The following is a 23,251-nucleotide window of genomic DNA, read 5'->3' as shown; positions in this document are numbered from 1 at the left end:
CCAGCTGCCTTCCTGCCACTCCTCTCCCCTAGACCCCCAGCTCCCAGGAACCGAGATGACACTTTTCCATTAAGTCAGCTGATATTTCCCATCATCCCCTGCTCAGGGAACACCCTGAGAGTGGGACTGCCCCAGCTTCACAGTATTCACTGCCAGCAGCCTTTCTTACTCCTGTACTGCATAGCCTAGCACAGTGCCTAGGCTTTGGAAAGCAGAAAAGGTCTCCCTCAGAGTTTTCTCGGATACTGAGATGTGACAACAGGCAGTATAGCAGGGGCCAGTGCAGGTACTGACGCAGCGAGGGCAGCAAGGGACAGAGCAGAGCCAGCACCAGCTCCCCTCCCTTACTACTGCAGTCCAGAAGCCACAGGAGGGCCAACGCCAGACAATGATAACGGGATAACCAACTCCATATGCTGCCCTGCTCGTAACAGAGCGAATGTTCATCTTCATTTTGCCAAGGAGCCAAACCCTAGTAAAATGTATGTTGTTGGAGATTATTTTCCCCTATATATCGTTATACTTACCCGTGTTCCCTACTAACCTGAGAGGAAAGAAGGCAATTCTCTAAACGAGCTGGTATTGAGAGCAGCTGCCCACCCAACCTTCTCTTCACATTTTTTTTTTGTTTTGTTTTGTTTTGTTTTGTTTTGTTTTTCGAGACAGGGTTTCTCTGTAGCCCTTGGCTGTCCTGGAATTCACTCTGTAGACCAGGCTGGCCTCAAACTCAGAAATCCACCTGCCTCTGCCTCCCAAGTGCTGGGATTAAAGGCGTGCGCCACCACTGCCCGGCTTCTCTTCACATCTTAATTCTGGGTCACTTTGCCAGCTGAGGAAAACCCAGGGTCCCACAGCGAGGGAACAGCCAGGGCTTCAGCCAACTGGCCAGACCCATCTCCAGGCCCTGGTGAGCTGCCCTTGCTTTGTTAAGACTGAAGTGTGCCGCTGGAATGTGCAGAAACTATCCAGGTGTGCAACTGGGTCCTTGGTTGTGCCCTGGGATTCTGGCCACTTAGCTGGCCTGCTTTGTTTAGAGGCTTCAAAGGGCTGAGTCTCATGTGTAAGGAAACAGAGTGTTTGACAGCCATAGATTGCACCTCTGTGTGCCCAGTAACACACAGACAAACTTTTAGGATGGACTTAAAGCTTTAGTGAGAAGGCATAGCAGGGTTCCACAGCCAGCACTATTACTACAAAAGCATCTCTGAGGACCTGTCTTCTGCTGCTTAGACAGACTTTCCCCTCAGGGAGAACCTTTGAATTCACACACAGACCTCGAGCCATGGAGAACACATCAGTACCAGCAGTGGCCCATGCTCCAGTTTCATCTGTTCATACCAGCCAGTCTCTCCACTTTCCCTTTCTTCAAACACAAGGTCCTTCAGGGCACACTGGGAATCCTAGAGGCTCCACTGGCACTGGCCTGCTGGTCAACTTTCCTGAGTGGACTCCCGTGAGGCCCGAAACAACCTGCTCTCTGTTCATCCTTTTCTAACCCAATTCACCACCTGCAAATGGCTCTCCATCAGTCCAGACAACACCCTTTGAATTATCTGGTATTTGGCCAGATGAACTGGGTTGTTCAGTATAGAGTAGAAAGAGCTTTAAAATGTATTATTAATTGGGGCCAGATTATTTTTGCAACTGTTACTAAGGAAACCTCAATTGCTATAGTAACTGCATATGTTAAACTGGGATCCTATGACTCAACTTCTATTCCATCACATGGTCAAAGAACCACAAGCCAAGGAAGAGAAATATTTCAAAGCATTTCCAGTTTCTTCTTCTTCTTCTTCTTCTTCTTCTTCTTCTTCTTCTTCTTCTTCTTCTTCTTCTTCTTCTTCTTCTTCTTCTTCTTCTTCTTCTTCTTTCTCTCTCTTTTAGCATCCCATGTCAAAATATTATGAAGTGTTGGGGAGCTTAAGAGAGAGATACTTTTGAAATTTGGTGCATGCCTGACAGATGGGCAGGGGTCAGTTCTTACAGTAAGTTCTGCATTTCCTCTTCTATCTCAGGGGGAGGGAGGACACATCCTGAAGCCTGGAGGAGTCAGGAGGCTCCACAGCTCATTAGAAGCATTCACAAGCCTGCCTCAGCACTGCCCTGGGCAAGCGGCACCTGCAGGCTTCCATCCATCCCTCTCTCCCCCTTAGGAGAGCCTGGACTTTCCTAAGGACCAGTGTTTTCATCTGCAAAAGTGTGAATCTAATTCACCCAGGGTGCCCTGCAGATGAAATGCATTAGCTACGGGGTTTAGCATGAAGCTGAGTGGACTCTGAACAATAGTTAAGTTTTAGTTAGCGGCTCCTCACTCCCTTTTGGTTTGCACTTGTGGTCCCAAGCTCAAAGCTTAAGTGAGACACTGACAAACACAGTGGCAATTGAACTTTCTTTTTATTTTTTATTTTTTGGTTTTTCAAGACAGGTTTTCTCTGTGTAACAATCGCTGGACTTGCTTTGTAAACCGAGCTGGCCTTGAACTCACAGAGACCTGTCTGCCTCTGCCTCCCAAGGGCTCACGCTCAACAAAACTAAACTATTTTAAACTTAATTTTTAAATTTACTTTATATCCCGAACTCAGCTCCCCCCTCCCCCCCAACTTCTTAAAAGTATTGTAGACAGGGCCATCAAGATGGCTCAGAGGATAAGGTGCCTGCTGCCAAGCCTGGAGACCTGAGTTCAAACCCAAGAACCCAAGGAAGGAGAGAATTGACTCCCAACAGTTGTCCACTAACCTCTACATGTAACGTCACGTGTGTCACGTGCCTACTTCCTCCACACCATACATACACAATAAATAAATCAAATAGAATAAAATAAATTCTAGGTCAGCAGGAGTGGCTCAGTGGTTAAGAGCACTGGCTGTTCTTCCAGAGAACCTAGGTTCAATTGCCAGCAACCATATGGAGACTCACAACTGTCTGCAACTCCAGGTCCAGAGTATCCAACACCCTCTTCTGGCACCAGGCACATAAAAGTATACAGACATACACGCAGGCAAAACACCCATATACATAAAGTATTAATAAACAAGCCCCCAAAAATCCTAAGCACTATGGATCAGCAGCATGAGATCCACTGGGTGGATTTCTCAGAGACAGACTCTCAGACCCACTGCATCACAGTCTCCATTAGAACAAGGTCTGTGGAGATCCAGACTTGCTTGCCCTGGGTGTGGCTGTTCAGCAGTGAGCATTGGGAAAGCCAATGAATGCAGAGTTGAAAGTAAGTAAAGATGCGCAAAGGTAGGCTTGGTCAATCCCCTCACTCATGTAGCAGGAGAGAGAATGCAGCAGGAGGCAGGAGGAGGGCCAGGCAGGCTGGAATATGGTATACCACAGCATCTGCCTTCCCAGCAGCCCCCATCATTCGAGGGAATGCTTCTTCTTGGATCAAAGCTAAGAGAATCTGTCAGTCCCGTAAAGGCTGCTTTGCTATGAGGCGGGACAGTGAAACAGGGACTCAGCAGCAGAGAAGTTGCTTCCCTACCTATCCTTTGGCTCCGGTTTATGTGTGCACTGCTCATGCAGAAGGCACTTGTTCCTTCAGTAAGTGATTCTCCTTAAACCCAACCATAACTGCCTTACCTCAAGGGCCATTTTAAAAAGGACTCCTCCTTTTTGCAAATGTCTGGGCAAAAGAACTATGACCCAATCATTGCTAATCACATTAACTAATAGGTGATTAAATTAAAAACCCAATTAATCTTTTCTAAGAGGGGCCATTAATTCTGACTGTGATAAAAGAGAGAGAACCTTGCAAAAAGTTGTGAATCCTGAGCTGGACTCTGAGAAATGAATGAGCTGGGGTCCAACAGGTGAAGAAGACAGGCCAAATTCCCTGTATACTGATCTGGCAGGAACCAGTGGTTCGGTGTGGCAGATGTCAGAAGGGGGCATGGCCAAGACTGGGGAGGGACCAGTTCTTGACCCTGCCCACTGTGGCTCTCAGGGAGGATCTGGTGGGTGACACAGCTGCTTGGCAAGTTAGAATTCTATTTGGTCAGAAATGGGGATAAGACTCCCAGGGACCTGTGGGTTTGTGAACCTGCAGGATCTTGTGCGTGGCAGATTCTGTGCAAGACAGCAAGGGAGGAGCAGAAGAGGAAAGAATGAAGATAAGGGAGACTCCGCTCTTTCTAAAACATCTGACAGGAATGTCAGGGACAGAAGGAAGCCAGTGGCTGGGGCGGGTAAGATCCTTCAAGTGCAGGCTGGAGAGATGACTCAGTGGTTAAGAGCACCGCACCGTCTGCTCTTCCAGAGATCCTGAGTTCAATTCTCAGCAACCACATGGTGGCTCACAACCATCTGTAATGGGATCTGATGCCCTCTTCTGATATGTCTGAAGACATCAACAGTGTTCTCACATACATAAAATAAATAAATCTTTAAGAAAAAAAAAAGATCCTTCAAGGGCAAGGAGGGCAAGGAATCGAGTCAACCAGGAGACTAGGGGAGACCTGGGAGCTCTGGGGACACACACACCCCTCAAAATGTACACATACATGCATGCACACTCTGGAAAGCAAGTGGAAAAAGCACTTGTCACTCACAAAGTCACTGAACTTGAAGTGTCTGTGTCCCTGTCATGTCCCAGTTCCTGTTCTCCCTCTGGATGGCCATGGCCTACCCACCCAGTCCCTGATAAGCTCTTCCTCAGACCTCAGCCTGAAGACAAGTTTCCTGCCTCTGTCTCAGCCAGGGAGATCTTTCTAAAAGGCAAGCAAGACAGTGGTCACTTCCAAGCTGAGCGCCTGTCCCTGGGACATCAGTTCTCCACAAGGCAGACAATGCCACCACCACCACCCATACAATCCCACATCATCGTAGGAATCCGAGGCAGAAGGTCTTTTGATTTTTACATTGGTTTAGGGAGTGGGAGATATTTAATATCTCAAATTCTCTCTCTGTCCTGTGTCCCGTGTGACTTTCAAATGACACTGATGAGAATTCTACCTTTGAGACTAGAGCCTACTTCACTTTTCCAGTAAACAGAGCACTCTTCTTTTTTTCTTCTTCATGTTTTTAATATATAGGGCCAACCAGGAGAGATCTTCTCCTTATCCTCTTCAGTCACTCTTTGTAATGGCTGTCACTCTGCAGTTAGGGGCAGCAGTCACAGCCCCTCTGGCCATGACTGTGCTCTTTGCCACTGTCCTAGCCAGGTGGTGTTACATGCCTCTAATTCTAGCACTTGGAAGGCCGAGGCAGGAGGATAGTGGGTTTGAGGCCAACAAAACCAACCAACCAACCAACCAACCAAACAAACAAACAAACAAAAAAGTGCCACAGGGGGTTGAGGGGAGCTGATGGTGTTTAAAGACTATGTGACTAGAAATGTTGCATTGGATTTTATTTAATTTCAGGTTATTTAATTTGCCACTTAAAAGGAGTACATGAGGCTGGAGAGGCAGCTCAGCAGTCAAGTCTGTAAACTGCTCATGCAGAGACATTCAGTTCCCAGCACAGGTCAGGCGGCTCACAACCACCCGGAACTCCAGCTCCAGGAGGCCTGACACCATCCTCTAGTCTCTCCAAGTACCTGTATTGGTACACACACACACACACACACACACACACACACACACACACACACACGGTTAAAAATGGAAATTCTTTTAAAAGAAGTATATTAGCTACACATGACCAAAGCCCCAATTCCACAGGTTAGGGTGCTCTGTCTTAACAAACATTCATCTCAGGCTATCTTCTACCATAAGGTCTTCACACAAATTAAGTATGTGTTCCTATCAAGTAAATATGACTCCCAATTTTACAGAGATTCTTTCTCAGTCACAGAGCTAGTGATCTGGTAGACTTGGGACTCCCCCCAGGCCATATGGCTCACCCTCACCTTTAACAAGAATGAACCAGGGCCTTCCCAGCTCCCACACATCCATTCCTGATGCTGGCTCAACCTCCATTCTGGAAGGTCTAACCCTATTCTCATCTACAGTCTTCAGTGAAGTCCTGAGTGCCACAGCCACACCTGCAGAGCCACACCCACTCCTGCAGTGTCACACCCATACCTGCAGAGCCACACCTGCAGAGCCACACCTACACCTGCCGAGCCAGCAGGTGCTCAAACACACCCACAGGGGCATGGGCAGGTGGGCAAAGGAAAAGCAGCAAAGGTTGAGAGGTAAAAGAGTGAATTGGGAGAAGCCCAGGCACATCTGACCCTGCCCAGTCTGCCTACAGGCAGAGCAGTGACCCTAACTGACTGTCACCAGTAACTGACATCAGGCAGACACCTGCTGCCACCATGGCAACAAGGCTGAAGCATGAATGGAGGGCTGAGACATTCTCTCAGGGCTCTGACACTTGGGCTTGCTCTGTCCTGCATAGACAACAGGCAGGCAGAAGCTGAATGGGTTAGAAGGAGGAGAACCCAGGGAGAATGCAGGGCCACTTCTCTGGTAAGGACAGCCCATGCTCATATACCTCAGACTCTCGGCTAGCCCAATCTGCCAGGTCAGCAGAGAACATAAAGAAAACAGATTTGGCAACATGCAGAGGGCATTAAATATTCATCCCGACTGCCCATCAGTCTGCTCCCAGCTGAATATACCCACTGACAAGCAGGCTTCTACCCCCGGACGCTGTCCGCCTGGAGGCTTGTTTATTGCTTTGTCAATTTTAATGCACAATATTTAATAGCTAGACCGAGGGATAGTCATAAACATTTGCAAAGTGAGTGCTGACATTTCCCTTATTGCTTCTGTATTTAGCCACGTGAAATTGGAGGGTGTTTTTGGAACTGAAGAAAATCAGAAGGAAGCGAGATGATGCTTCACAACTAAAAGCGGGGAAAGAACTGAACGAGAATGGAGCACACTGGACTGACCAAGTCTTGCCTCAGTGCCCCATGGGGTCACAGTACAGGATCAAACAGATAAGACTACACTAAATCAAGGACAGAAAGGGAGGCTATCGATTGATCAATCGCCTTGGGGATCACAGGATCCGTAGCATGCCGATGGACTGCAAGTAGCCAATGATAAATCCTTGGCAAGTCACTTCTGACAGCAAAGCGTCCATGCCAGCTAACCAGAGAGCTTGATGAAGTGAATAGCTGCACTGCAGTCCCCACCAGCGGCTCTGGCAGGAAGTAGTCTGGGTACAGACCGCACAGAACGTGACAGGGACAAAAGCCTTCTTTGCAGCAGCGGAAGCTGATGATAAATGGACTGAGTTAGTCACCGGGTGCCTGGGCTCCTTGTTGATTAGCCTCAGATAAGAACATTCACTAAGATATTCATTGGTGGCAGAGGCATCTCTTTGGAAGATGCTAAGCCAGGCTTGGAGAGGCAGGCTCCACAGGGAGGGTGGGATGAAGGAGGCCGGCCCTGGTTTTCCCCTGGTCCTGGAGCCACCTTGTGGCAGCAGTTAAAAAATAAAGGAACCTGAAAGAGGTAGTAGATAGTGGGTTTCGTCTTTAACAACTTATGTCTCAATAAAGCTCCAAATGCTTTGTGGCCTTAATGCTACACAACAAAGACCCAGGGAATCCAGATGACAAACCAGAGGACACTCAAGGAAAATACCTGGGGCGTGGCACCCCAGGAGGAGAATGTTTGCTTGCACATACAAAGCCCAGTGTTCCAACACACACACACACACACACACACACACACACACACACACACACACACGAAAGCATAAGTCAGTAAAACTTTGGCTCATTGTCTACAAAGTATGTAATAAAATTAAAAATTTAGCTCTGGGGCCAGGCTGCCTGTTTAGACTTGAATCTTGGCTCCGCCACTCATCATGAATCACCAGACAACTTGTTCACCCTGGGTGGCAGAGTCCTCATCTGTAAGCTGTGTCAGGCACCCACACACCCATTGACCCTGCATGGATTAAGGAAGAATCAAGTTATCAGAAGTAGGGCGTTTACAATGCAGACAGCCACACATTGCTACCGTTATTTTAAATCTGACCACAGCCGAGGCTCCAGCACACCAGAGACCTGCAAGGAAAAATATGTTCCATAATGGATGTCATGGGTCAAATGCAGAAGGAATCAGATGAGATTACATGGTTTCCCCAAAAAAAAAAAAAAAGGGGGGGGGGCAAAGTCTCTCTACTACCAGCCCTTTTCCTTAAAGAATGCCTGGGTTCCAATTCCAACCTCACACTCACTGCTGAGGGTGGCGGAGTTGGGGGCCACTGTTTGACTATTCGCTTCTCAGATGGAAGCTACATTCCTTCTTCTACTGGGGGTTACTGCAAAGACTCAGGGAGATAACGCACGACAAGTACCCATACTGTCTCCAGCACCCAGTCTTTCTTCCCCCAGATGAAAACACCTATACTAGCCCGTGCATTTTAGAGAAAGCTTTTTGGAAAGTATTCAGTTATTAGTGCATAAATAATTAGTACAAGACAGTAATGCTTAGGGAGTGTGCTCTCCCTCGTGCCTCAGCTGTGCTGGGAGTCATACAGCTTTTACTTTGCTCTTCCCAATCTCCAAGGGGCCAGGTCTTGTGTTACTGGCCATCTATAAGAGCAGGCCTTGTGGCGGCTACTGCCAGGACTCTTCCCATAGGAAGTACAATGCAACATCTCACTCCCTTAAGGTCCCAATAACAAACCATAATTCAATTCTACCGAAGTTTGCCTGGGAGAACCAATGATTTTATTCAGCTTACTGACAGAGCAATCGGCAAGGGGTCAATAGCAGGAGCATGACTTTAGAGCAGCCACATGGGAAGATCTGCACCCAGCAGGGATGGTGGATTTACCACAGCTGTATAAATGGAGTCCACTCTCCTAAGTCTTTGGGCCACATATATTCTACCCTGTCCATGGACCACTTATAATGCATGCACAACTGCAATACAACTAGTCGGGAGGGGTGTCGGGATACTCAGGTAAGGGTTTCATGACCCTTCTGATCCCTCCCCTCCTTCAGTGAGAGAAAGTCAACAACCAACAAGCTCCGGTGTGGTGATCATCTGCAAGCAGGCCCAGCAGCCTCCTGAAGACGGTGGCAGATGCTCAAAAGTCCCCAGCGCTAATCACTACTTGCACTCACTTCCCAGTGAAACCACAAAATAGTCTCAGAGCCAGGGGCACGCTCAGACAGACGCTGTTTTGCTGGATTCAGCCTTCTCAATGGCAGTCCAAGTTTGCAAAGTGGGACCTGTCTCTCCCCAGACCCCTCCATCCTATGAGCATGAGACAGGAAGATGGCCCTAACTCTGCAGTATGAAAGCCAATTAGAGGACAGAAAGGGCAGAGGTGGAATAAACGGAAGCTGGGCTCTAACCTCGGGCTAGGCTCTGCCACTTAACTAGCCTTTGTCAAGGCTCACAGTGTCATCATAAATTTGAATCAGAATCCAAACAAGGAGCACCTTAATGAACTAGCTATGCATACGTGCTTTAGGGCTTCCATCTTAGATTCCGGAGTAGTAACAGAAACAAGCAAACAGTAGGCGCTTACTCAGCAGGGCAATGACAAGCAAGGGCTAGGGGTCACGGTCTCTGCTACCTTCCAAGCTGTAAAACCATGTGACAGGTACTGCTGCTCAGAACCTTTGTGACAGACAAGACAATAGAAAAGCACAGTTATCATCCTGAGGATCGTCTCCATAAGGCAGCCAGCGGGAGCCACATCTTCCCCAAGTGCTGACATCAAATGGGGTCTCCGCTTAACCCCCCCATTAACCCAAACACCCACTTAAGAACAGCCTCTTCTCCAGCATCCTGTTGGCCCAATTCAGCTCTAATTGGCCAGATAAGAGTCTCAACATTTCTAAATCCCATTTGTTCCAAATGTGGTACAAGAGAGGCCTCTGTGACAGGGTCAGGCAAGGGGAAGGATGAACTCAGACACTGCTGGAAACTTCCCTGTCTGTGGCCCTCGGAAGTGACCAGGCTGGGCACTAATCATAGCAGTTAGTATGGGAGAAGAGTGTTCAAAGCATCTTTGCAAAGTGGACGGGTCAGAAAGAGACAGGAGAAACAAGAACAAAAACAAAAACAAAAACACTCCCTGTAAGGTTTAATTATCACCACTGGCTGTGGAGGTGCCTTTTCTATGCTGGGCATGGGCTGAGCAACCAGAGGGGTGCAGGACCTAAGACTGGGCTCTCTGCTCCATCAGCTTCCAACACAGCCAGCCACTAGGACAGACAGAAAAGTCCAAGTTACGCTTCAAGCCAGTAGAAACCCCTGATGAAGGTGTCAGAAGGAACCTCCGCTGCAGACTATTCCCCAAATTAGCACCTTCTCGGCCACTTGGCTTCCACAGCAGAAAGGAATTCAAACTCAGTGCAGATGATAGGATCTGAGGCAAGAAAACACTGACCCCATGGGTCCTCCAAAGACCAGCCTCATGACCTAAGGCTACCCTTTAATTCTTCCAGGGAATGTGAATTCTAATCAAATGGCTGATCTTGCCCATGAGGGCCAAAGAAGCTTAACAAACGGCACTGTTTGTCCCTTCTCCTCTGAGTTCCTTTATCTAAACAAGGAAACCTGGTTACTGCCAGGATTAAGAGATAGGTTTAAAGGTTGGAGTGGCCCACTTACGTTTTAATATCAATGTGTGTACACACACACACACACACACACACACACACACACACACAGAGAGAGAGAGAGAGAGAGAGAGAGAGAGAGAGAGAGAGAGAGACCAGGGACTGTTCTAGATTAAAAGGGTATAAAGGGACGGTACAACTCAAAGTGCTGTGTGATCTCTAATTAAAGTCTCCTTGGAGTTGTTGGTGGCGTGTGGGGGGTGCACACTGGAGTCGAACACTGCTGGGACAAATGGGGGATTGTGGGTAGTGAGACTATCGGTAGATGCTGAATTCCCGAGTGTGACAATGGTGTTGTGGTTGGGCAGGACAGTGTCCTGTCCTTAGGGGGTCATATGCTAGAGTGTTTATGAATGTCCCCCAACTAGTGTTCTCCACCCACTCCTACTCCAGAATGCAAAAAAAAGGAAAGGAGAATATCCAAGCAGGGAGAAAATACAAGCAGTAAGACATGAACTGTCCACCAAACGAAGGGGTTGCAGGAGATTTGAATTTCTCTGAGTTGGGAAACAGGGGCTGGGTCAGGGCTCAGAATATATTTTTCTTTCTCTCCTTACATCTTCCAGTCATGCAAGCATACACCCTTCATGTCTTACCATGCCGCATAAGCAGACACGGAAGAACATGCCCTCATATTATACTGTGTCAGGTAAGAACAAGCACTTGTATCTCACATCATATGAACACACATCTTCATGTCTCATATCACATAAGCATGTGTCCTTGTATGCTTCATTGCGTCCTATGAACACACATCCCTGGGTCTGATTAGATCACATAAGCAGACATCCTCGTGTCTCTCTGTGTCATTTAAGAACACACCCTGTCTCCCATTACATAAGCATGCATGCTGCCAGGTCTACCAGATCACGTTAGCACACACCCATGTGTCTCACCACACCGTGCAGACACACATGGGCCCTCGAGCAGAGAGGCCCTGGAGCCTGAGCACCCACCTGGCTGCAGCACCCGGATCTCCAGCAGGTTGGAGGTCCTCTCCGCCAGCCTTGTCCAGGTGTTGTTGTAATTCCTCCGCCACAGCTCTGCCACGCACTGGTACTTGCCTGCCTCCGTGTCACTGGCCCGGCTGATGCTCAGGCGGACATTGTTGCTGGACTCAGCCTTCTCAATGGCTGTCCGAGTTCGGAAGGTGGATGACTTGTCCCCCCACTGAACCCCTCCATCTCGTGTGAAGGTCACCAGGTCATGGAACTCAACTGTGCCCACTGGCTGGAACCTCCACGTTACAGACACGGGGACTCTGGCTGGGTAGTGGGGTTTGATGATGCACTGCAAGTCAAAGGAGTCACTGTAGGTAACCCCTGGTGTCCGGGAGATAGCTGTGACCGCAAAGCCCGTTTCTGTAGGGAGAGCAGAAACATGAACCAGAGACAGCATCTGGCTTTTCTGGGGCAATGTGCTATCAAATATGGGCCTACTGGCAAAGCCAGCAGTCAGAGCAGAGGCTGGTAAGTTCTTAAGCCTTCTTGTCACAAATAAGCTATTACTTTGGATATTGTGTTGGGGTCCAACTCAACAGTTCCTAAGACTTCACACAAACTGGGTCCAGGCTGTCCCTCTGAATAACCCAGCCCTGCCCCTTCCCAGTGTGACCTGAGATCCCCATGCAGGTTTACAGTACACCCCCTCTCTCAGTGACTCATACCACATGGCCAGGATCTTTCCTAACAATCCCAGAATTCTGTGCAAAATAAATAAATAAATAAATAAATAAATAAAACAATAAGAGAAAAAAAAAAGCATGGCATCTGAAATAGGCAGGTGAGGAATGCTGCCAGCCTCTCCTCTAATTCCCCAACAAAATTTAGGTTCAGATAGGTTTTAAGGGACATACAACATGGAAGTCTAGTCTTTAGTGGATGGATACCTGAGGTGGGGTATGGCATTATCCCTAAACTCAAGGCCCTGAAGTCGCAGTGAGACTATTCCTTCCAGGCTGGGAAGCATCCTGACCTCTGTTCACAGCTCCTTCAGTGTGGATGAGCACACTGGCTATGATCATAAAGGTAATGGTGGCCAGTACATGTGAATGCTACGTGTCAAACCTAGTGTTAGAGGCTCCACTTTCATCCCCTCTTACTAATCAGCACTTGTAGGTCAGCCAGGCTTGTTATCCCTTGTGCAGGATGTAGAGAAGACAGGTAAACTGCCTGATATTAAGTATATCAAATGGTAGAGTCAGGCTACAGACCTACCTATGGGCACCCTACTCTAGGACCCGCCTGGGGCTGCTCTGCCCAGGGGAACCATCAGTCTGGTTAAAGGCATCAATTCCACAGCCGTCATCTTCTTCTCAAGACACCTCCTCGCTCTGTGACACTAAGCCAGTGGTTCTCAACCTTCTTAATGCAGCAAGACCTTAATACAGTTCCTCCTGTTATGGTGTTCCCAACCAGAAAATTATTTTGTTGCTACTTTATAACTGTAATTTTGCTACTGTTATAAAATACAATGTAACTATCTGACACCCAGGATATCTGATATGTGACCCCTGTGGGAGTCGTGATTCACAGGTTGAAAACCACTGTATTAAGCAAATGCTCTACCTCCACTCTGCCTATGTTTTCCTTTCTGTAAAGGCTTCTTGTGAAGGTTAAATGAGTGTGTGGTACATCATATATGATCTAGAAAATATGTAGTTTATTTAAGAAACAAAGGGGACAAAATACTTTAAATTCTACAGGAAAAACACAAGGCACCGAATCTTCTGGATTTCCCTGGGGAATTACTAGAGAATAAGTTGGCAAATTTTGCTGAACTCTCTGGATCTTCAATTTTAAAAATGAAGAGAGAGCTATGATCTGTGGCTACGATGGCCAGTAGTGTGTGGTACACATGCCACAAGTTTAGTACAGATCAGGGACGCCAGGGATAGGCCCTGCATGGTGTATTCCTGGCTTTATATATGACGTGGACACAGCCCAGAGGGCACACAGCCAAGGTGTCCCTCCACCGTCACAGTGGTCTGTGGCCTATTAGTTCATCTATACACAACTGAGGGGATCCATACCTAATAGAAGCAATCCAGAAATTTGTGAGTGTGCACTGCTTACTTTAGACAAAAGGCTAGGACTAGTGAGACAACCTCGGTCCTAGTTCCAGAGGCAATGGAGAGGGGGTCAGGTGAGCAGAGCTGGCATCAGGATCCCAGAGGAGTGCTACTCAGCACGGCCTGGCTGTGGGAGCTGCCAGATATGTGGTGAATTTAAGAATACCCCTAGGACAGATAACCTGAAACCGTAAAATTACTTTTAGGGAAACAGCCCCGAATCACCCTTCCCTGGATACCCCTAATCTCCCAGGATGGGGAAAAACCATATGTAGCAGATCCCAGAGCCTTCTCCCAAGTTCCCCTGCCTGGGTCCACAGCAGTGCCAAGCACAAGCACAGGGACCATGATCAACACTGGAGGGAGTTTCTAGAAACAGGAATCCGAGCTGCCTAATGACTGCAGAAGGCAAGCCCTTCTTTGGTACAAAGCTTTCAGGAAGCAGATGTAATCGCAATGACATGGGGGAGGATACAGAGACTGCGTCTGGGCTTACATGACACCGTGTCCATCCCAAGTCCTAAACAGCAAGCCAGTCTGACCAAATAGGCACCATAACGGGACGCCGGGGGTCTGGAGCTCCTTGTTGTTTTCTTCCTGTTTGCACATTTGTTTTTCTTTCTTTTTACTGCATGCCTTGCTTGGGGAGACACCTTGTTACCCTGAAAAACTCAAGGATTCCTATAACAGCGGCATGCGACTTCCCCCTTCGTGAAGCAGCTGGAGGGAAGCCCCAGTATGGGGGGAGAGGTTAAACAGAACATGGATAATGTTTTTCTCACCGTGCAATTGAAAACAGACATTTGAGAATTAAGCAAATACAATGCCAATCCAGGAAAGGAGAGCATGGATGAGGTCTTGGGCAGATCTACCTGGGGCTGTCATCTTTATTAGGTATGCGACAGCACCACCAGCCCTACCTGAGGGAAGGTGGTGACATATTCTAGGCGAATGGAGACTGACAAAGCTTCTTGACAAATAGAAGGCCTGACATAATAAGTTATCTTCCCAGCAAAGTAGCAGGCCAGTCTTTTAAAATGTAATAGACTGATTGCATCTGGCAGATAACTCGAGCGGAAACCTCTTTGGATAGACTGTGAGAAGCAAATCTAACATTACTTGGTTTTAGCAAACCTCAAGGTATCTTCACTCCCTGGCAAATGAGGAAATGTTTTTCTTAAGTGGGAGCTTTACAGAGAAGGAGATAAAAAACAGGCCTAAATGGAACAACCAAGCTGAGGGCTAAGACTCAAATGCTGTATCATTGGCAATGAGATTTCCATCCTGTTCAGCCACACTTTTGAGGGACGGGGTGGGGCGGGCCTGTAAGCAGCTGGGTAAGACACCCTGTGAAAAGGAGAGACTTGTCACTGTACCCAGTCAGTCCCCTCTTCCAGGACAATTTTGCCCCAGCCATGCTCCTGCTGGTTGGTGGCACCAATCTGTCTAGAACCTTGACATAACCAACCCTGGGGTGGTAACAGCCCTACCCCATGCCCCACCATCTGCTTAGTTCCCTCAACCCTGCGCATACTACCATACAGTCCCTTCATACCATGATGTGTTTGCCTTTTTTTGCCGTTTGTGTGTGTGTGTGTGTGTGTGTTGGACATATGTACCATGTCTGCCTCTGAGGCTGGAATTACAGGCATGATGTCAAGCCTACTCAACATTTTACTTGGGTCCTGTGAGCCTCATGCCCAGATCCTCATGCTTGCCCAGTATGCACTTAAGCCACTGACGTCTCCCCAGACCCTCCAACCAGAACACCTGTAAGATGGAAAGGAGTCTGACAAGAAAGCATCTGCCATGGTCCTACTACTCACTCACCAAGGGCTGTGATGGAGACCAGGGTACTGGCGCGGCGCTCTCCCACAATCTGCCACTCCCCATCCACGGCCCGTACCCACTCCGTCACGTGGCACTCGTACTGGCCCTCATCTTCCTTCCTGCTGTTGAAGATGCCCAGGCTGAAGGAGTTGGGCTGCACCTGCTCCATCTGGATGCCTCCGAAGCTGCTGCGCTCCCAGTACGATGAGCCCGGCTGCACGGTGCCATCCCGGTCCAGCCACATGACATTGCTGCGGCGGTTCTGCCTATCCACAAGCTGCCAGATGACAGAGAAGCGGGCCTGCAACCTGCCCACTGTTCGGACAATACAGGAGAAGTGCAGGTCCTCACCCTCCAGGATGACGCTGGCATTGCTGGCCACCTCCACGGACATGCTGCTTTCTGGGGAGAAGAGAGAGTGCCACACTGGGGGTTTACAGTCTCCATGTGCGCCCTCCTCACGGATGACGCAGGAAGAAGGGTGCAAACCGAATCCCAGGATTCTGACAATGAAGCTCAAAACTCTGATTTGTTTTGAAACACAACTTGCTGTTGTAAGGTTTGGCTGGTTCAAACTGGGCACTGCTCCCTAGATCTGGTAGCCTAGAATGTTCTTTGCTTTGTACAGTGAATTGGGATAATGAGGTACTAAGACCTAAAAGTAAATCAGAACCTGGAGAATATGCTACAATGACATGGAGTTTATGACAAAAAGTTATTTATGGGTGACCTGTTCAGCTGCCACTCAGGGCTTCCGGCTTGCGAGTTTTAGCGTGAGGAATTCCCAAATCCTAGAGCACTTCACTACCACTTGAAGCTACAAGAGTCAAACAGAAACTATACACATTCTTAGTGTGCCATCTGAAACCTTCCGGGAAATATTAGGAAGTAGAAAAAAAAATGTCAGGAAGTATTTAGAAGATGGCATGTGCGTATGTGTGGAAAATGGGGCACAGATGGTCTCGTCTCGCAGAGTGCGTGGAAGAGAGCAAAGTTTCATGCTTTCGTTAACAGAGAAGATTGAGCCATGGCCAGTGGCTCACCATCTTCTGCTCTCCAGTAAGACCACTCAGCCTGGGGCACCTCGGCTTTCTGCCCTGACAGTGTGCCAAACAAAGGTGGGGATAAGACCTCCACTCCCTTCCTAGCTTAGTCTAGCCTTTGCCTCTCCTTCGGATAGCTGATCTCAGTTGAGGGGATGACTTAAACTCTACAAGCCTCAGCTTTTTCTTCTGTAGGATGCTATTTTTAACCCACAAAAGATTAAATAGCAAACGAGACAATGCATACAGATTGTGCAGCACACAGTATGTTTTGAAAATGTGGTACCCACAGTCATGATTGATTTTTACCATACTTTGGGATATTTCTGCTTTCATAAACAGCATGGCTAACACTTTCTTAATTATGCATATGTTATTCTGTATAATTACCTATATTGAGTTCAATGAGCTCATAAGAATTAACACAATACATAGTGTCATAATCAATTTGGATCCAATTTTCTAGGCACCATTCGGAATTGATTAAGTCAAACCCCAGATCGAGAGCATACCCGATTACTGCAGCATTTGGATCGACTTTATTCTTCTCCCCCTTAATTGTCCCCACAGGCAGAAACAGGAAAGACAAGCGCAGGGCCTCAACACTGACTTTGCCATAGAGAGCATGCTATGCTTGTTTCACAGGAAGGGGATCTGGACAAGGTGGGAACAGCGAGCTTCAGAGCAGCCTTCCCAGAACAAGGCTCTCGTAGAGCCATTGCCCACAGCAGAAATGGTTTGGGGATTTGGCTGTACTGCCTCCTGACTGCGGAATTTTGGGTTTCTTACTAGCCAAGCTCAATTTATCATATGCAAAGTTAAGATCCTGCTAGTGCCTCCTTAGGGTCGTGACACAGAGGGGACCTGTTGGAAGGCGGAGCAGCACTGAGGGCTGAACCAAAGGCTTCCAGAATACTCTGCAGACACTCTATGGCTGTGCCCAGTCTGTGCTTGCCTTCAGACTCAATATTCTTCCTCACTGTTTTCACCATAAGGTGAGAGACGCAGAAGGCGATTTCAGCATCAAGGAAGAAAACTTTTCTGTCTTATACAGAAGAGTGGCCTGTAAGGCATCAGTTATGTGCCCTCCTGTCACCCCAGCAGACTCTTATGGACATTCTAGATGGCTATTTAGAGAAAGCCTGGAAAACCTAGATAGAAGAGAAGCCCACCGGCAGCCGAAGCATGGACAAACACAGATCTGGTGCTGTGCAGCTCACGGTAACTATATACACAGGTTCCCAGGCTCATAGAAAGGTAGCCTACAAGTTAATATCCTCCAGACTGAATGAAGACTAGGACAGAACTAATGAAAATCTGAGTGTGTGTTCACAAATGACATCCAACCAGGAGGCTGCTGGCGGGGTACAGGCTAAGCGCAGAGCAGCAGGTTTGGAGTTAGAGCGAATGTTCCTAATGCAACTGCAAGATCAACCACAAACTGGAAAACCGGATCAGACACTTCCTTGCATGTGCTCTGATGTCTCCATTCACAAGATGGATGTCGCACTGGCTTGTACAGGATTGTAGGATTGGAGCAAAGAGATCATGTATGCAGAAGCACTTTTGGTTCTTAGGAGGAAAGGTGCCATTAAAATCCAGGGCATTATCACCATTACCATTGATTGTTGCTCTTCAGTAGACTTACCCAAGTGGCCTTGGGGCAGGATCTGGTGCTGCTGGGGGACTTTAACTACCCAGTTATCTGCTGGAAAAGCAATATAGCAGGCCACAGATCATCAAACAAGTTCTCGGAAGGGCTGGGGGAAATGTTTTTAGTACAAAAGATACAGGAAGCAAACAGTGTGGCTGCCCCTCATGCCATCCTTATGAAACAATGAGGAATTAGTTTCAAAGTACAGAGTCTGTGATTACAGCAGGCACAGGAAAATAGTATAAAGAATGTGGGCATTCAATCCGATAGTTTCAGCTATACAGATATTTAGCAAGCACCTACTCTATGCAAAGCACCATGCATTGCGAGGAAAGCACAAGAAAGAGTTCAAGGTTACTCGTGTGTGTGTGTGTGTGTGTGTGTGTGTGTGTGTGTGTGTGTGTGTGTGTGTTCAAAATATAATAAGCATGATAGAAAACAAGGCTCCTCTATTTTAGACTTCACACAACATAAAAACATTTCAAATACATAAATGTGTAAATAAAAATGTAAAGAAACCATGACAAGGCTAAGAGGAGGAACAGTCCTGGGAGCTAAGAAAAGGTTAAAGGTTAGTTCTTACACTGGACCATCTTGTTTAAAATCAGAGCATTGTAAGTTTTGATTAACTTTCTGCTAAAAACAGAACTGTGAGAGAAAGGGGATTAATAAGAGCATCTTGACACTATGGATATTTAAACACGGCATGCATACACACTGTTCATCTCTGGAGTTCCCAAAAAAGGGCACCACCCATCCAGACCCTGCAGTGCACACAGAGGCAGAGTCCCTGGAACAGCCTTGAGAGGTCCAAACTGTCCAAGCACATCCCAGGAAGACAGAGCGCCCACCCACTGACTGCTGTGTGCGCACATTAGGATGAACCTAACACTGTGCACACCCACTGACTTTTAACAATGCAATTTCAGTACAGAAAAGACAATTAGGGAAATGCCCAGATTGATACCTGGAAGAACCCAGATGGCAAAGCCTTCTTAATAATGCAGTTGATGATGTCCAAATCCTCCCATAAGAGATGAACTCTTCTTAAGTAGGATTTCAAGGCAGGCCTCTGCCCACTTCTGGGATTTAATGCCCTCAAAGGTGCAAATGACTTCCTGGTCTTACTTCTAACTGAGCTGGCAAGGCTGGTGTTTTACACCAGGCTGCTTGAACTCAAGTGTGTAGATACCATCTCTTGCCCAAGACATGCCCCTGCTGCTTTGCAGACATGGGGCTGGAGGGGGTGGAGAGGCCCCCTCTCTGGTCAGCTTTACCCCATATTCTGTCCCTTCTCCCTATACCCATTCTCTCTCCCACTTCTCCATGATGTCACTAGTCACCGCACCAGAAATCAGTAAGAGGCGCTTCTACTTACTGAGGGGGAGCACGACAATGGGGATGTTCTTGGGCCGCTTGCTTTCCTTGTCAATGAACTCTCCAGTGACAGTCTTCTCTCGCTCAGTCACCCGGCAGTTGTATTTGCCACTATCTTCCTGGCGAAGGTGGTATATCTTCAGCACAAAGACACCGTCACTCTCTTTGGCCACCTTAAGCTGTCCCTTGGCTTCACGGTGAGCAAATTCACTGTTGAGGACTGGCACAGCATTAGGCCCCATGGTGGCAATGAGTGAGCTGTTGAAGGCCCAGGAGACGGCAAAGTACCGGTCAGGAATGTTCTGAGCCTCGAGGATGCATCTGAACTCCACCGGCTCACCCACTGTGTGCAGTCTCTTATCTGTTTCCAGACGTACGGTGAACTCTTTGTCTGGGAACACAAACAAAACAGATGCATTCTGGGCAAATAAGAGCTGCAGCCTACCAAACTGCTTCCGAAAATGCTATTCCCCTGACCTTCATGACACTAACTACAGAGAAGACTCAGTATTCATCTTGAGAGAAAATCCAACTCTAGCCAAGGGTATCTGAGGCTGAGCAAACCCATTAAATACCAGAATACCAGACAAATCTAGGCAGTCTGGTTTTGCTTAGCACTCATACTTAGACTAACAGGGCTCTGTCAAGAGGCACTCACAGTGGAAGTGAGGGACAGGAAGAGGAATTAAGACTGGGAGGAAGAGACTGGCCTCATCTCTTCTTGCTGTAGGAGGCTCCAGTCCCTAACTCCTTCCAGTTCTAACTATGTTTCTTACAGAGAATATGGAGAGGAAAATCACATCACAGTGGTGTGTGAACTTTCTAGAGATTCATCAGCCTCAACCACAACAGCCCTCTCTCAGTGACATTTCCAGGCTATCACTACTACCTTTGGATCTATGCCTCTGCCATCCCCAACCCATCCCCCCCCCACACTTCAAGCACGTGAAAGTCCTGTGGAAATGGATCATGTGAGCCAAGTACGCACTTCTCCAATCCAGTTCAACTTCTACATGTCTTTTCTTTATCTCCTCTATCCCACACAGGCCAGTCTCTTGAGCCAGACATCTTTTCTTGCCAGTGACTAGCTCCTCCCTGTATTACCCAAACTTCCTGATGGATCAAAGCCCTCTCAGCAAGGGGTTGGGGAACTACAGATGACTTCCAAAGAGCTGGCTTCCTCCATCACCTTGACTCGCTCAAGTCATCTGAGGAGCTACGACTCCTAGATCTGCTGTAACAGTCATCTACAGAGAGCAAAACCAGCCTTCCGTACTCACACAGCACTTAGCACCTTAAGTGCACGGAGAGATGTCATGCATCTTGGCATCCCTGAATGCCTCGCACAACACCTGCAGTGCCGTAAAGACTAATGTCTATTAAAATAAACATGAAGAAACAGACTCAAAGGTGGAGTTGCAACTCCTCAGTCTGAACTGGAACACACAGTGAAGTTATCAGCATTTTTTTTTCCATTAAAATTTTCCTTTCTAGGCTCAGTCTGGATACATTTACAGGGCAAATTCAAATGTCCTAATTCCAAATTGGTAAGATTAAAATAAAGAAGATTAGCTGATGCAACCTAATTTAAAAGCATTAAGACTGGAAATTAGGCCCAGACTTTTTTGACACTGATCTTAAAACCAACCAGTAAGGAAAACGATAAACAGGAACTAAAGCCTCTTGGGTAAATTTCTTAATATTAGAAGATTCGGAAGCCAGTAGGAGCTCTGAGTCCTAAGTGTGGCTCAGTGTGCCCTCTTACCAAGAATCCAACCTTCTTTTGCTCTCACATCCATTAGGTGTCCAGAGGATCTTATAAGCCCTGCCCCCTCCAGAGCTGCGCTAGACAAAATGTAGACAGGTGGAAAAAGACCTGGGAATACTTCAGACACAGCTTCCCAGACCGGCCCCAGGAGTCTCTGAACAGGGACGTCAGGGGTGTTTCAGTAAGTTTACTATTTGGTGAGTCTGACACACAATCCAAGGCAACTGACCACCAGGACAAGGAGGACAAGAGACAGGTACTGACAGAACTCCCACCTGTAACATAAAAGCTTCTCTCATCAGAGAGACAAGAAAAGGCCATCCAGCAGCCATCTCAGTAACCATATTATAACTACCATCCAACTAAAGTCAGACCCACAGCTTAGCCTGAGAACCTACCCCAGCTCAGCCAATGTAATCAAACAACTGCAGCCAGCTCAAAACTGGAGACTTGTAGGCACAAGAACCAGGGAAGAACATAGAGTCACAGGAGACATCAAGAGAAGTTGTGGGGACTGCAGTGTGCCAGGCCACCAAAGTAAATAATCAAGGCAGGGTAGAAACCCCGGATTGGGATTAAAACTGTTTACAACAACCACCATTACCTCAGCTCTAAGCATACTATTCTTCCCCCCTCAGGAGACCTACTCAGGTCTTCCCTTGATAAAGTCTCCACAGCAGGACCTCATACTCCACAGGGCACCCTGTATTCAGCCTGCTCCCCACAATGTGAGGACTCCATGGTGACTTGCCTCATAGACATGACAATATGTGTTAAAGCATTTTAGAAGTCTTGTTTAAAATGGCAGAAATATTAATATAAAAATGGTACACTAACATCTCCTTAGCTCACTGTTTCATGCATCCAACAGAAAAGGTTCATCATCTCAAATATCCTATGTAACTGAAGCATCATCAAACTGGGTGACATCAGGTGTTCATAACAGGAGTAAGAACTCAGAGTCACAAGACAAAGATTATCTGTAAAATCACTCACTTTAATTTTTTTTAAAGATTTATTAATTTTTTTTATTTATATGAGCACACTGCAGCTCTCTTCAGACACACCAGAAGAGGGCATCGAATCCCATTACAGATGGTTGTGAGCCACTATGTGATTGCTGGGAATTGAACTCAGGACCTCTGGAAGAGCAGTCAGTGCTCTTAACCACTGAGCCATCTCTCTAGCCCCCTAAATTTTTTTTTTAAATATACTCACTTTATTTTATGTGCCTTTTGCCTGCATGTGTGTATCGTGTGCGTGCTTGGAGAACAAAAGAGGGCAAAAGAGACCCTGGTACTGAAGTTAGGAATAGTAGTGAAGCACCATGTGGGAGGTAGGTAGAACTTGAACTTGGGTCCTCTGCAAAAGCAACAGATGCTCTTGACCACTAAGCTATTTCTGCAGCCCAGTTTTTCTGCAAAAATCTCTTATTTAAAAATGTCTTATTTGCTCTCCTCCAGCTGAGCAAGATGCCCAAAGGAAAGAAGGCCAAGGGGAAGAAGGCGGCCCCAGCCCCCGCTGTCGCCAAGAAACAGGAGGCCAAAAGGTGGTCAATCCATTGTTCGAGAAAAGGCCCAAGAACTTCGGCATTGAGCAGGACATCCAGCCCAAAAGAGATCTAACACGCTTCATCAAATGGCCCCGATACATCAGGCTGCAGCGGCAAAGAGCCATCCTCTGTAAGTGGCTCAAAATACCTCCTGCCATTAACCAGTTCACCCAGGCCCTGGACAGGCAAACAGCTACTCAGCTGCTTAAGCTTGCCCACAAGTACAGGCCAGAGACAAAGCGAGAGAAGAAGCAAAGGCTACTGGCCTGTGCTGAGAAGAAAGCTGCTGGCAAAAGGGACGTCCCAACTAAGAGACCACCTGTCCTCCGAGCAGGAGTCAATACAGTCACCACCTTGGTGGAGAACAAGAAGGCTCAGCTGGTGGTGACTGCCCATGATGTA

At 47.4% G+C, this 23,251-nt stretch overlaps 1 protein-coding gene across 3 annotated transcripts in view; it reads right to left on the bottom strand.

Annotated features, from left to right (window-relative positions):
* Nucleotides 1–23,251, bottom strand: part of Igsf3 (immunoglobulin superfamily member 3) — a 90,800-nt gene that overhangs the window by 13,091 nt on the left and 54,458 nt on the right. For 2 of the 3 annotated variants that reach the window (XM_076933031.1, XM_076933032.1), the window contains exons 5-8: nucleotides 19,531–19,920; nucleotides 18,147–18,206; nucleotides 15,456–15,857; nucleotides 11,512–11,916 (exon numbers count right to left, since the gene is read on the bottom strand). In XM_076933031.1, the coding sequence (XP_076789146.1) occupies nucleotides 11,512–11,916; nucleotides 15,456–15,857; nucleotides 18,147–18,206; nucleotides 19,531–19,920 (1,257 nt within the window). The remainder of the gene's footprint in view (nucleotides 1–11,511; nucleotides 11,917–15,455; nucleotides 15,858–18,146; nucleotides 18,207–19,530; nucleotides 19,921–23,251) is intronic. The other variant, XM_034499841.2, reaches the window with a different exon arrangement.

Source organism: Arvicanthis niloticus, chromosome 4 (genome assembly GCF_011762505.2).
Source record: "Arvicanthis niloticus isolate mArvNil1 chromosome 4, mArvNil1.pat.X, whole genome shotgun sequence".
Taxonomy (NCBI): domain Eukaryota; kingdom Metazoa; phylum Chordata; class Mammalia; order Rodentia; family Muridae; genus Arvicanthis; species Arvicanthis niloticus.
This window is presented reverse-complemented; position numbering and strand designations above follow the sequence as displayed.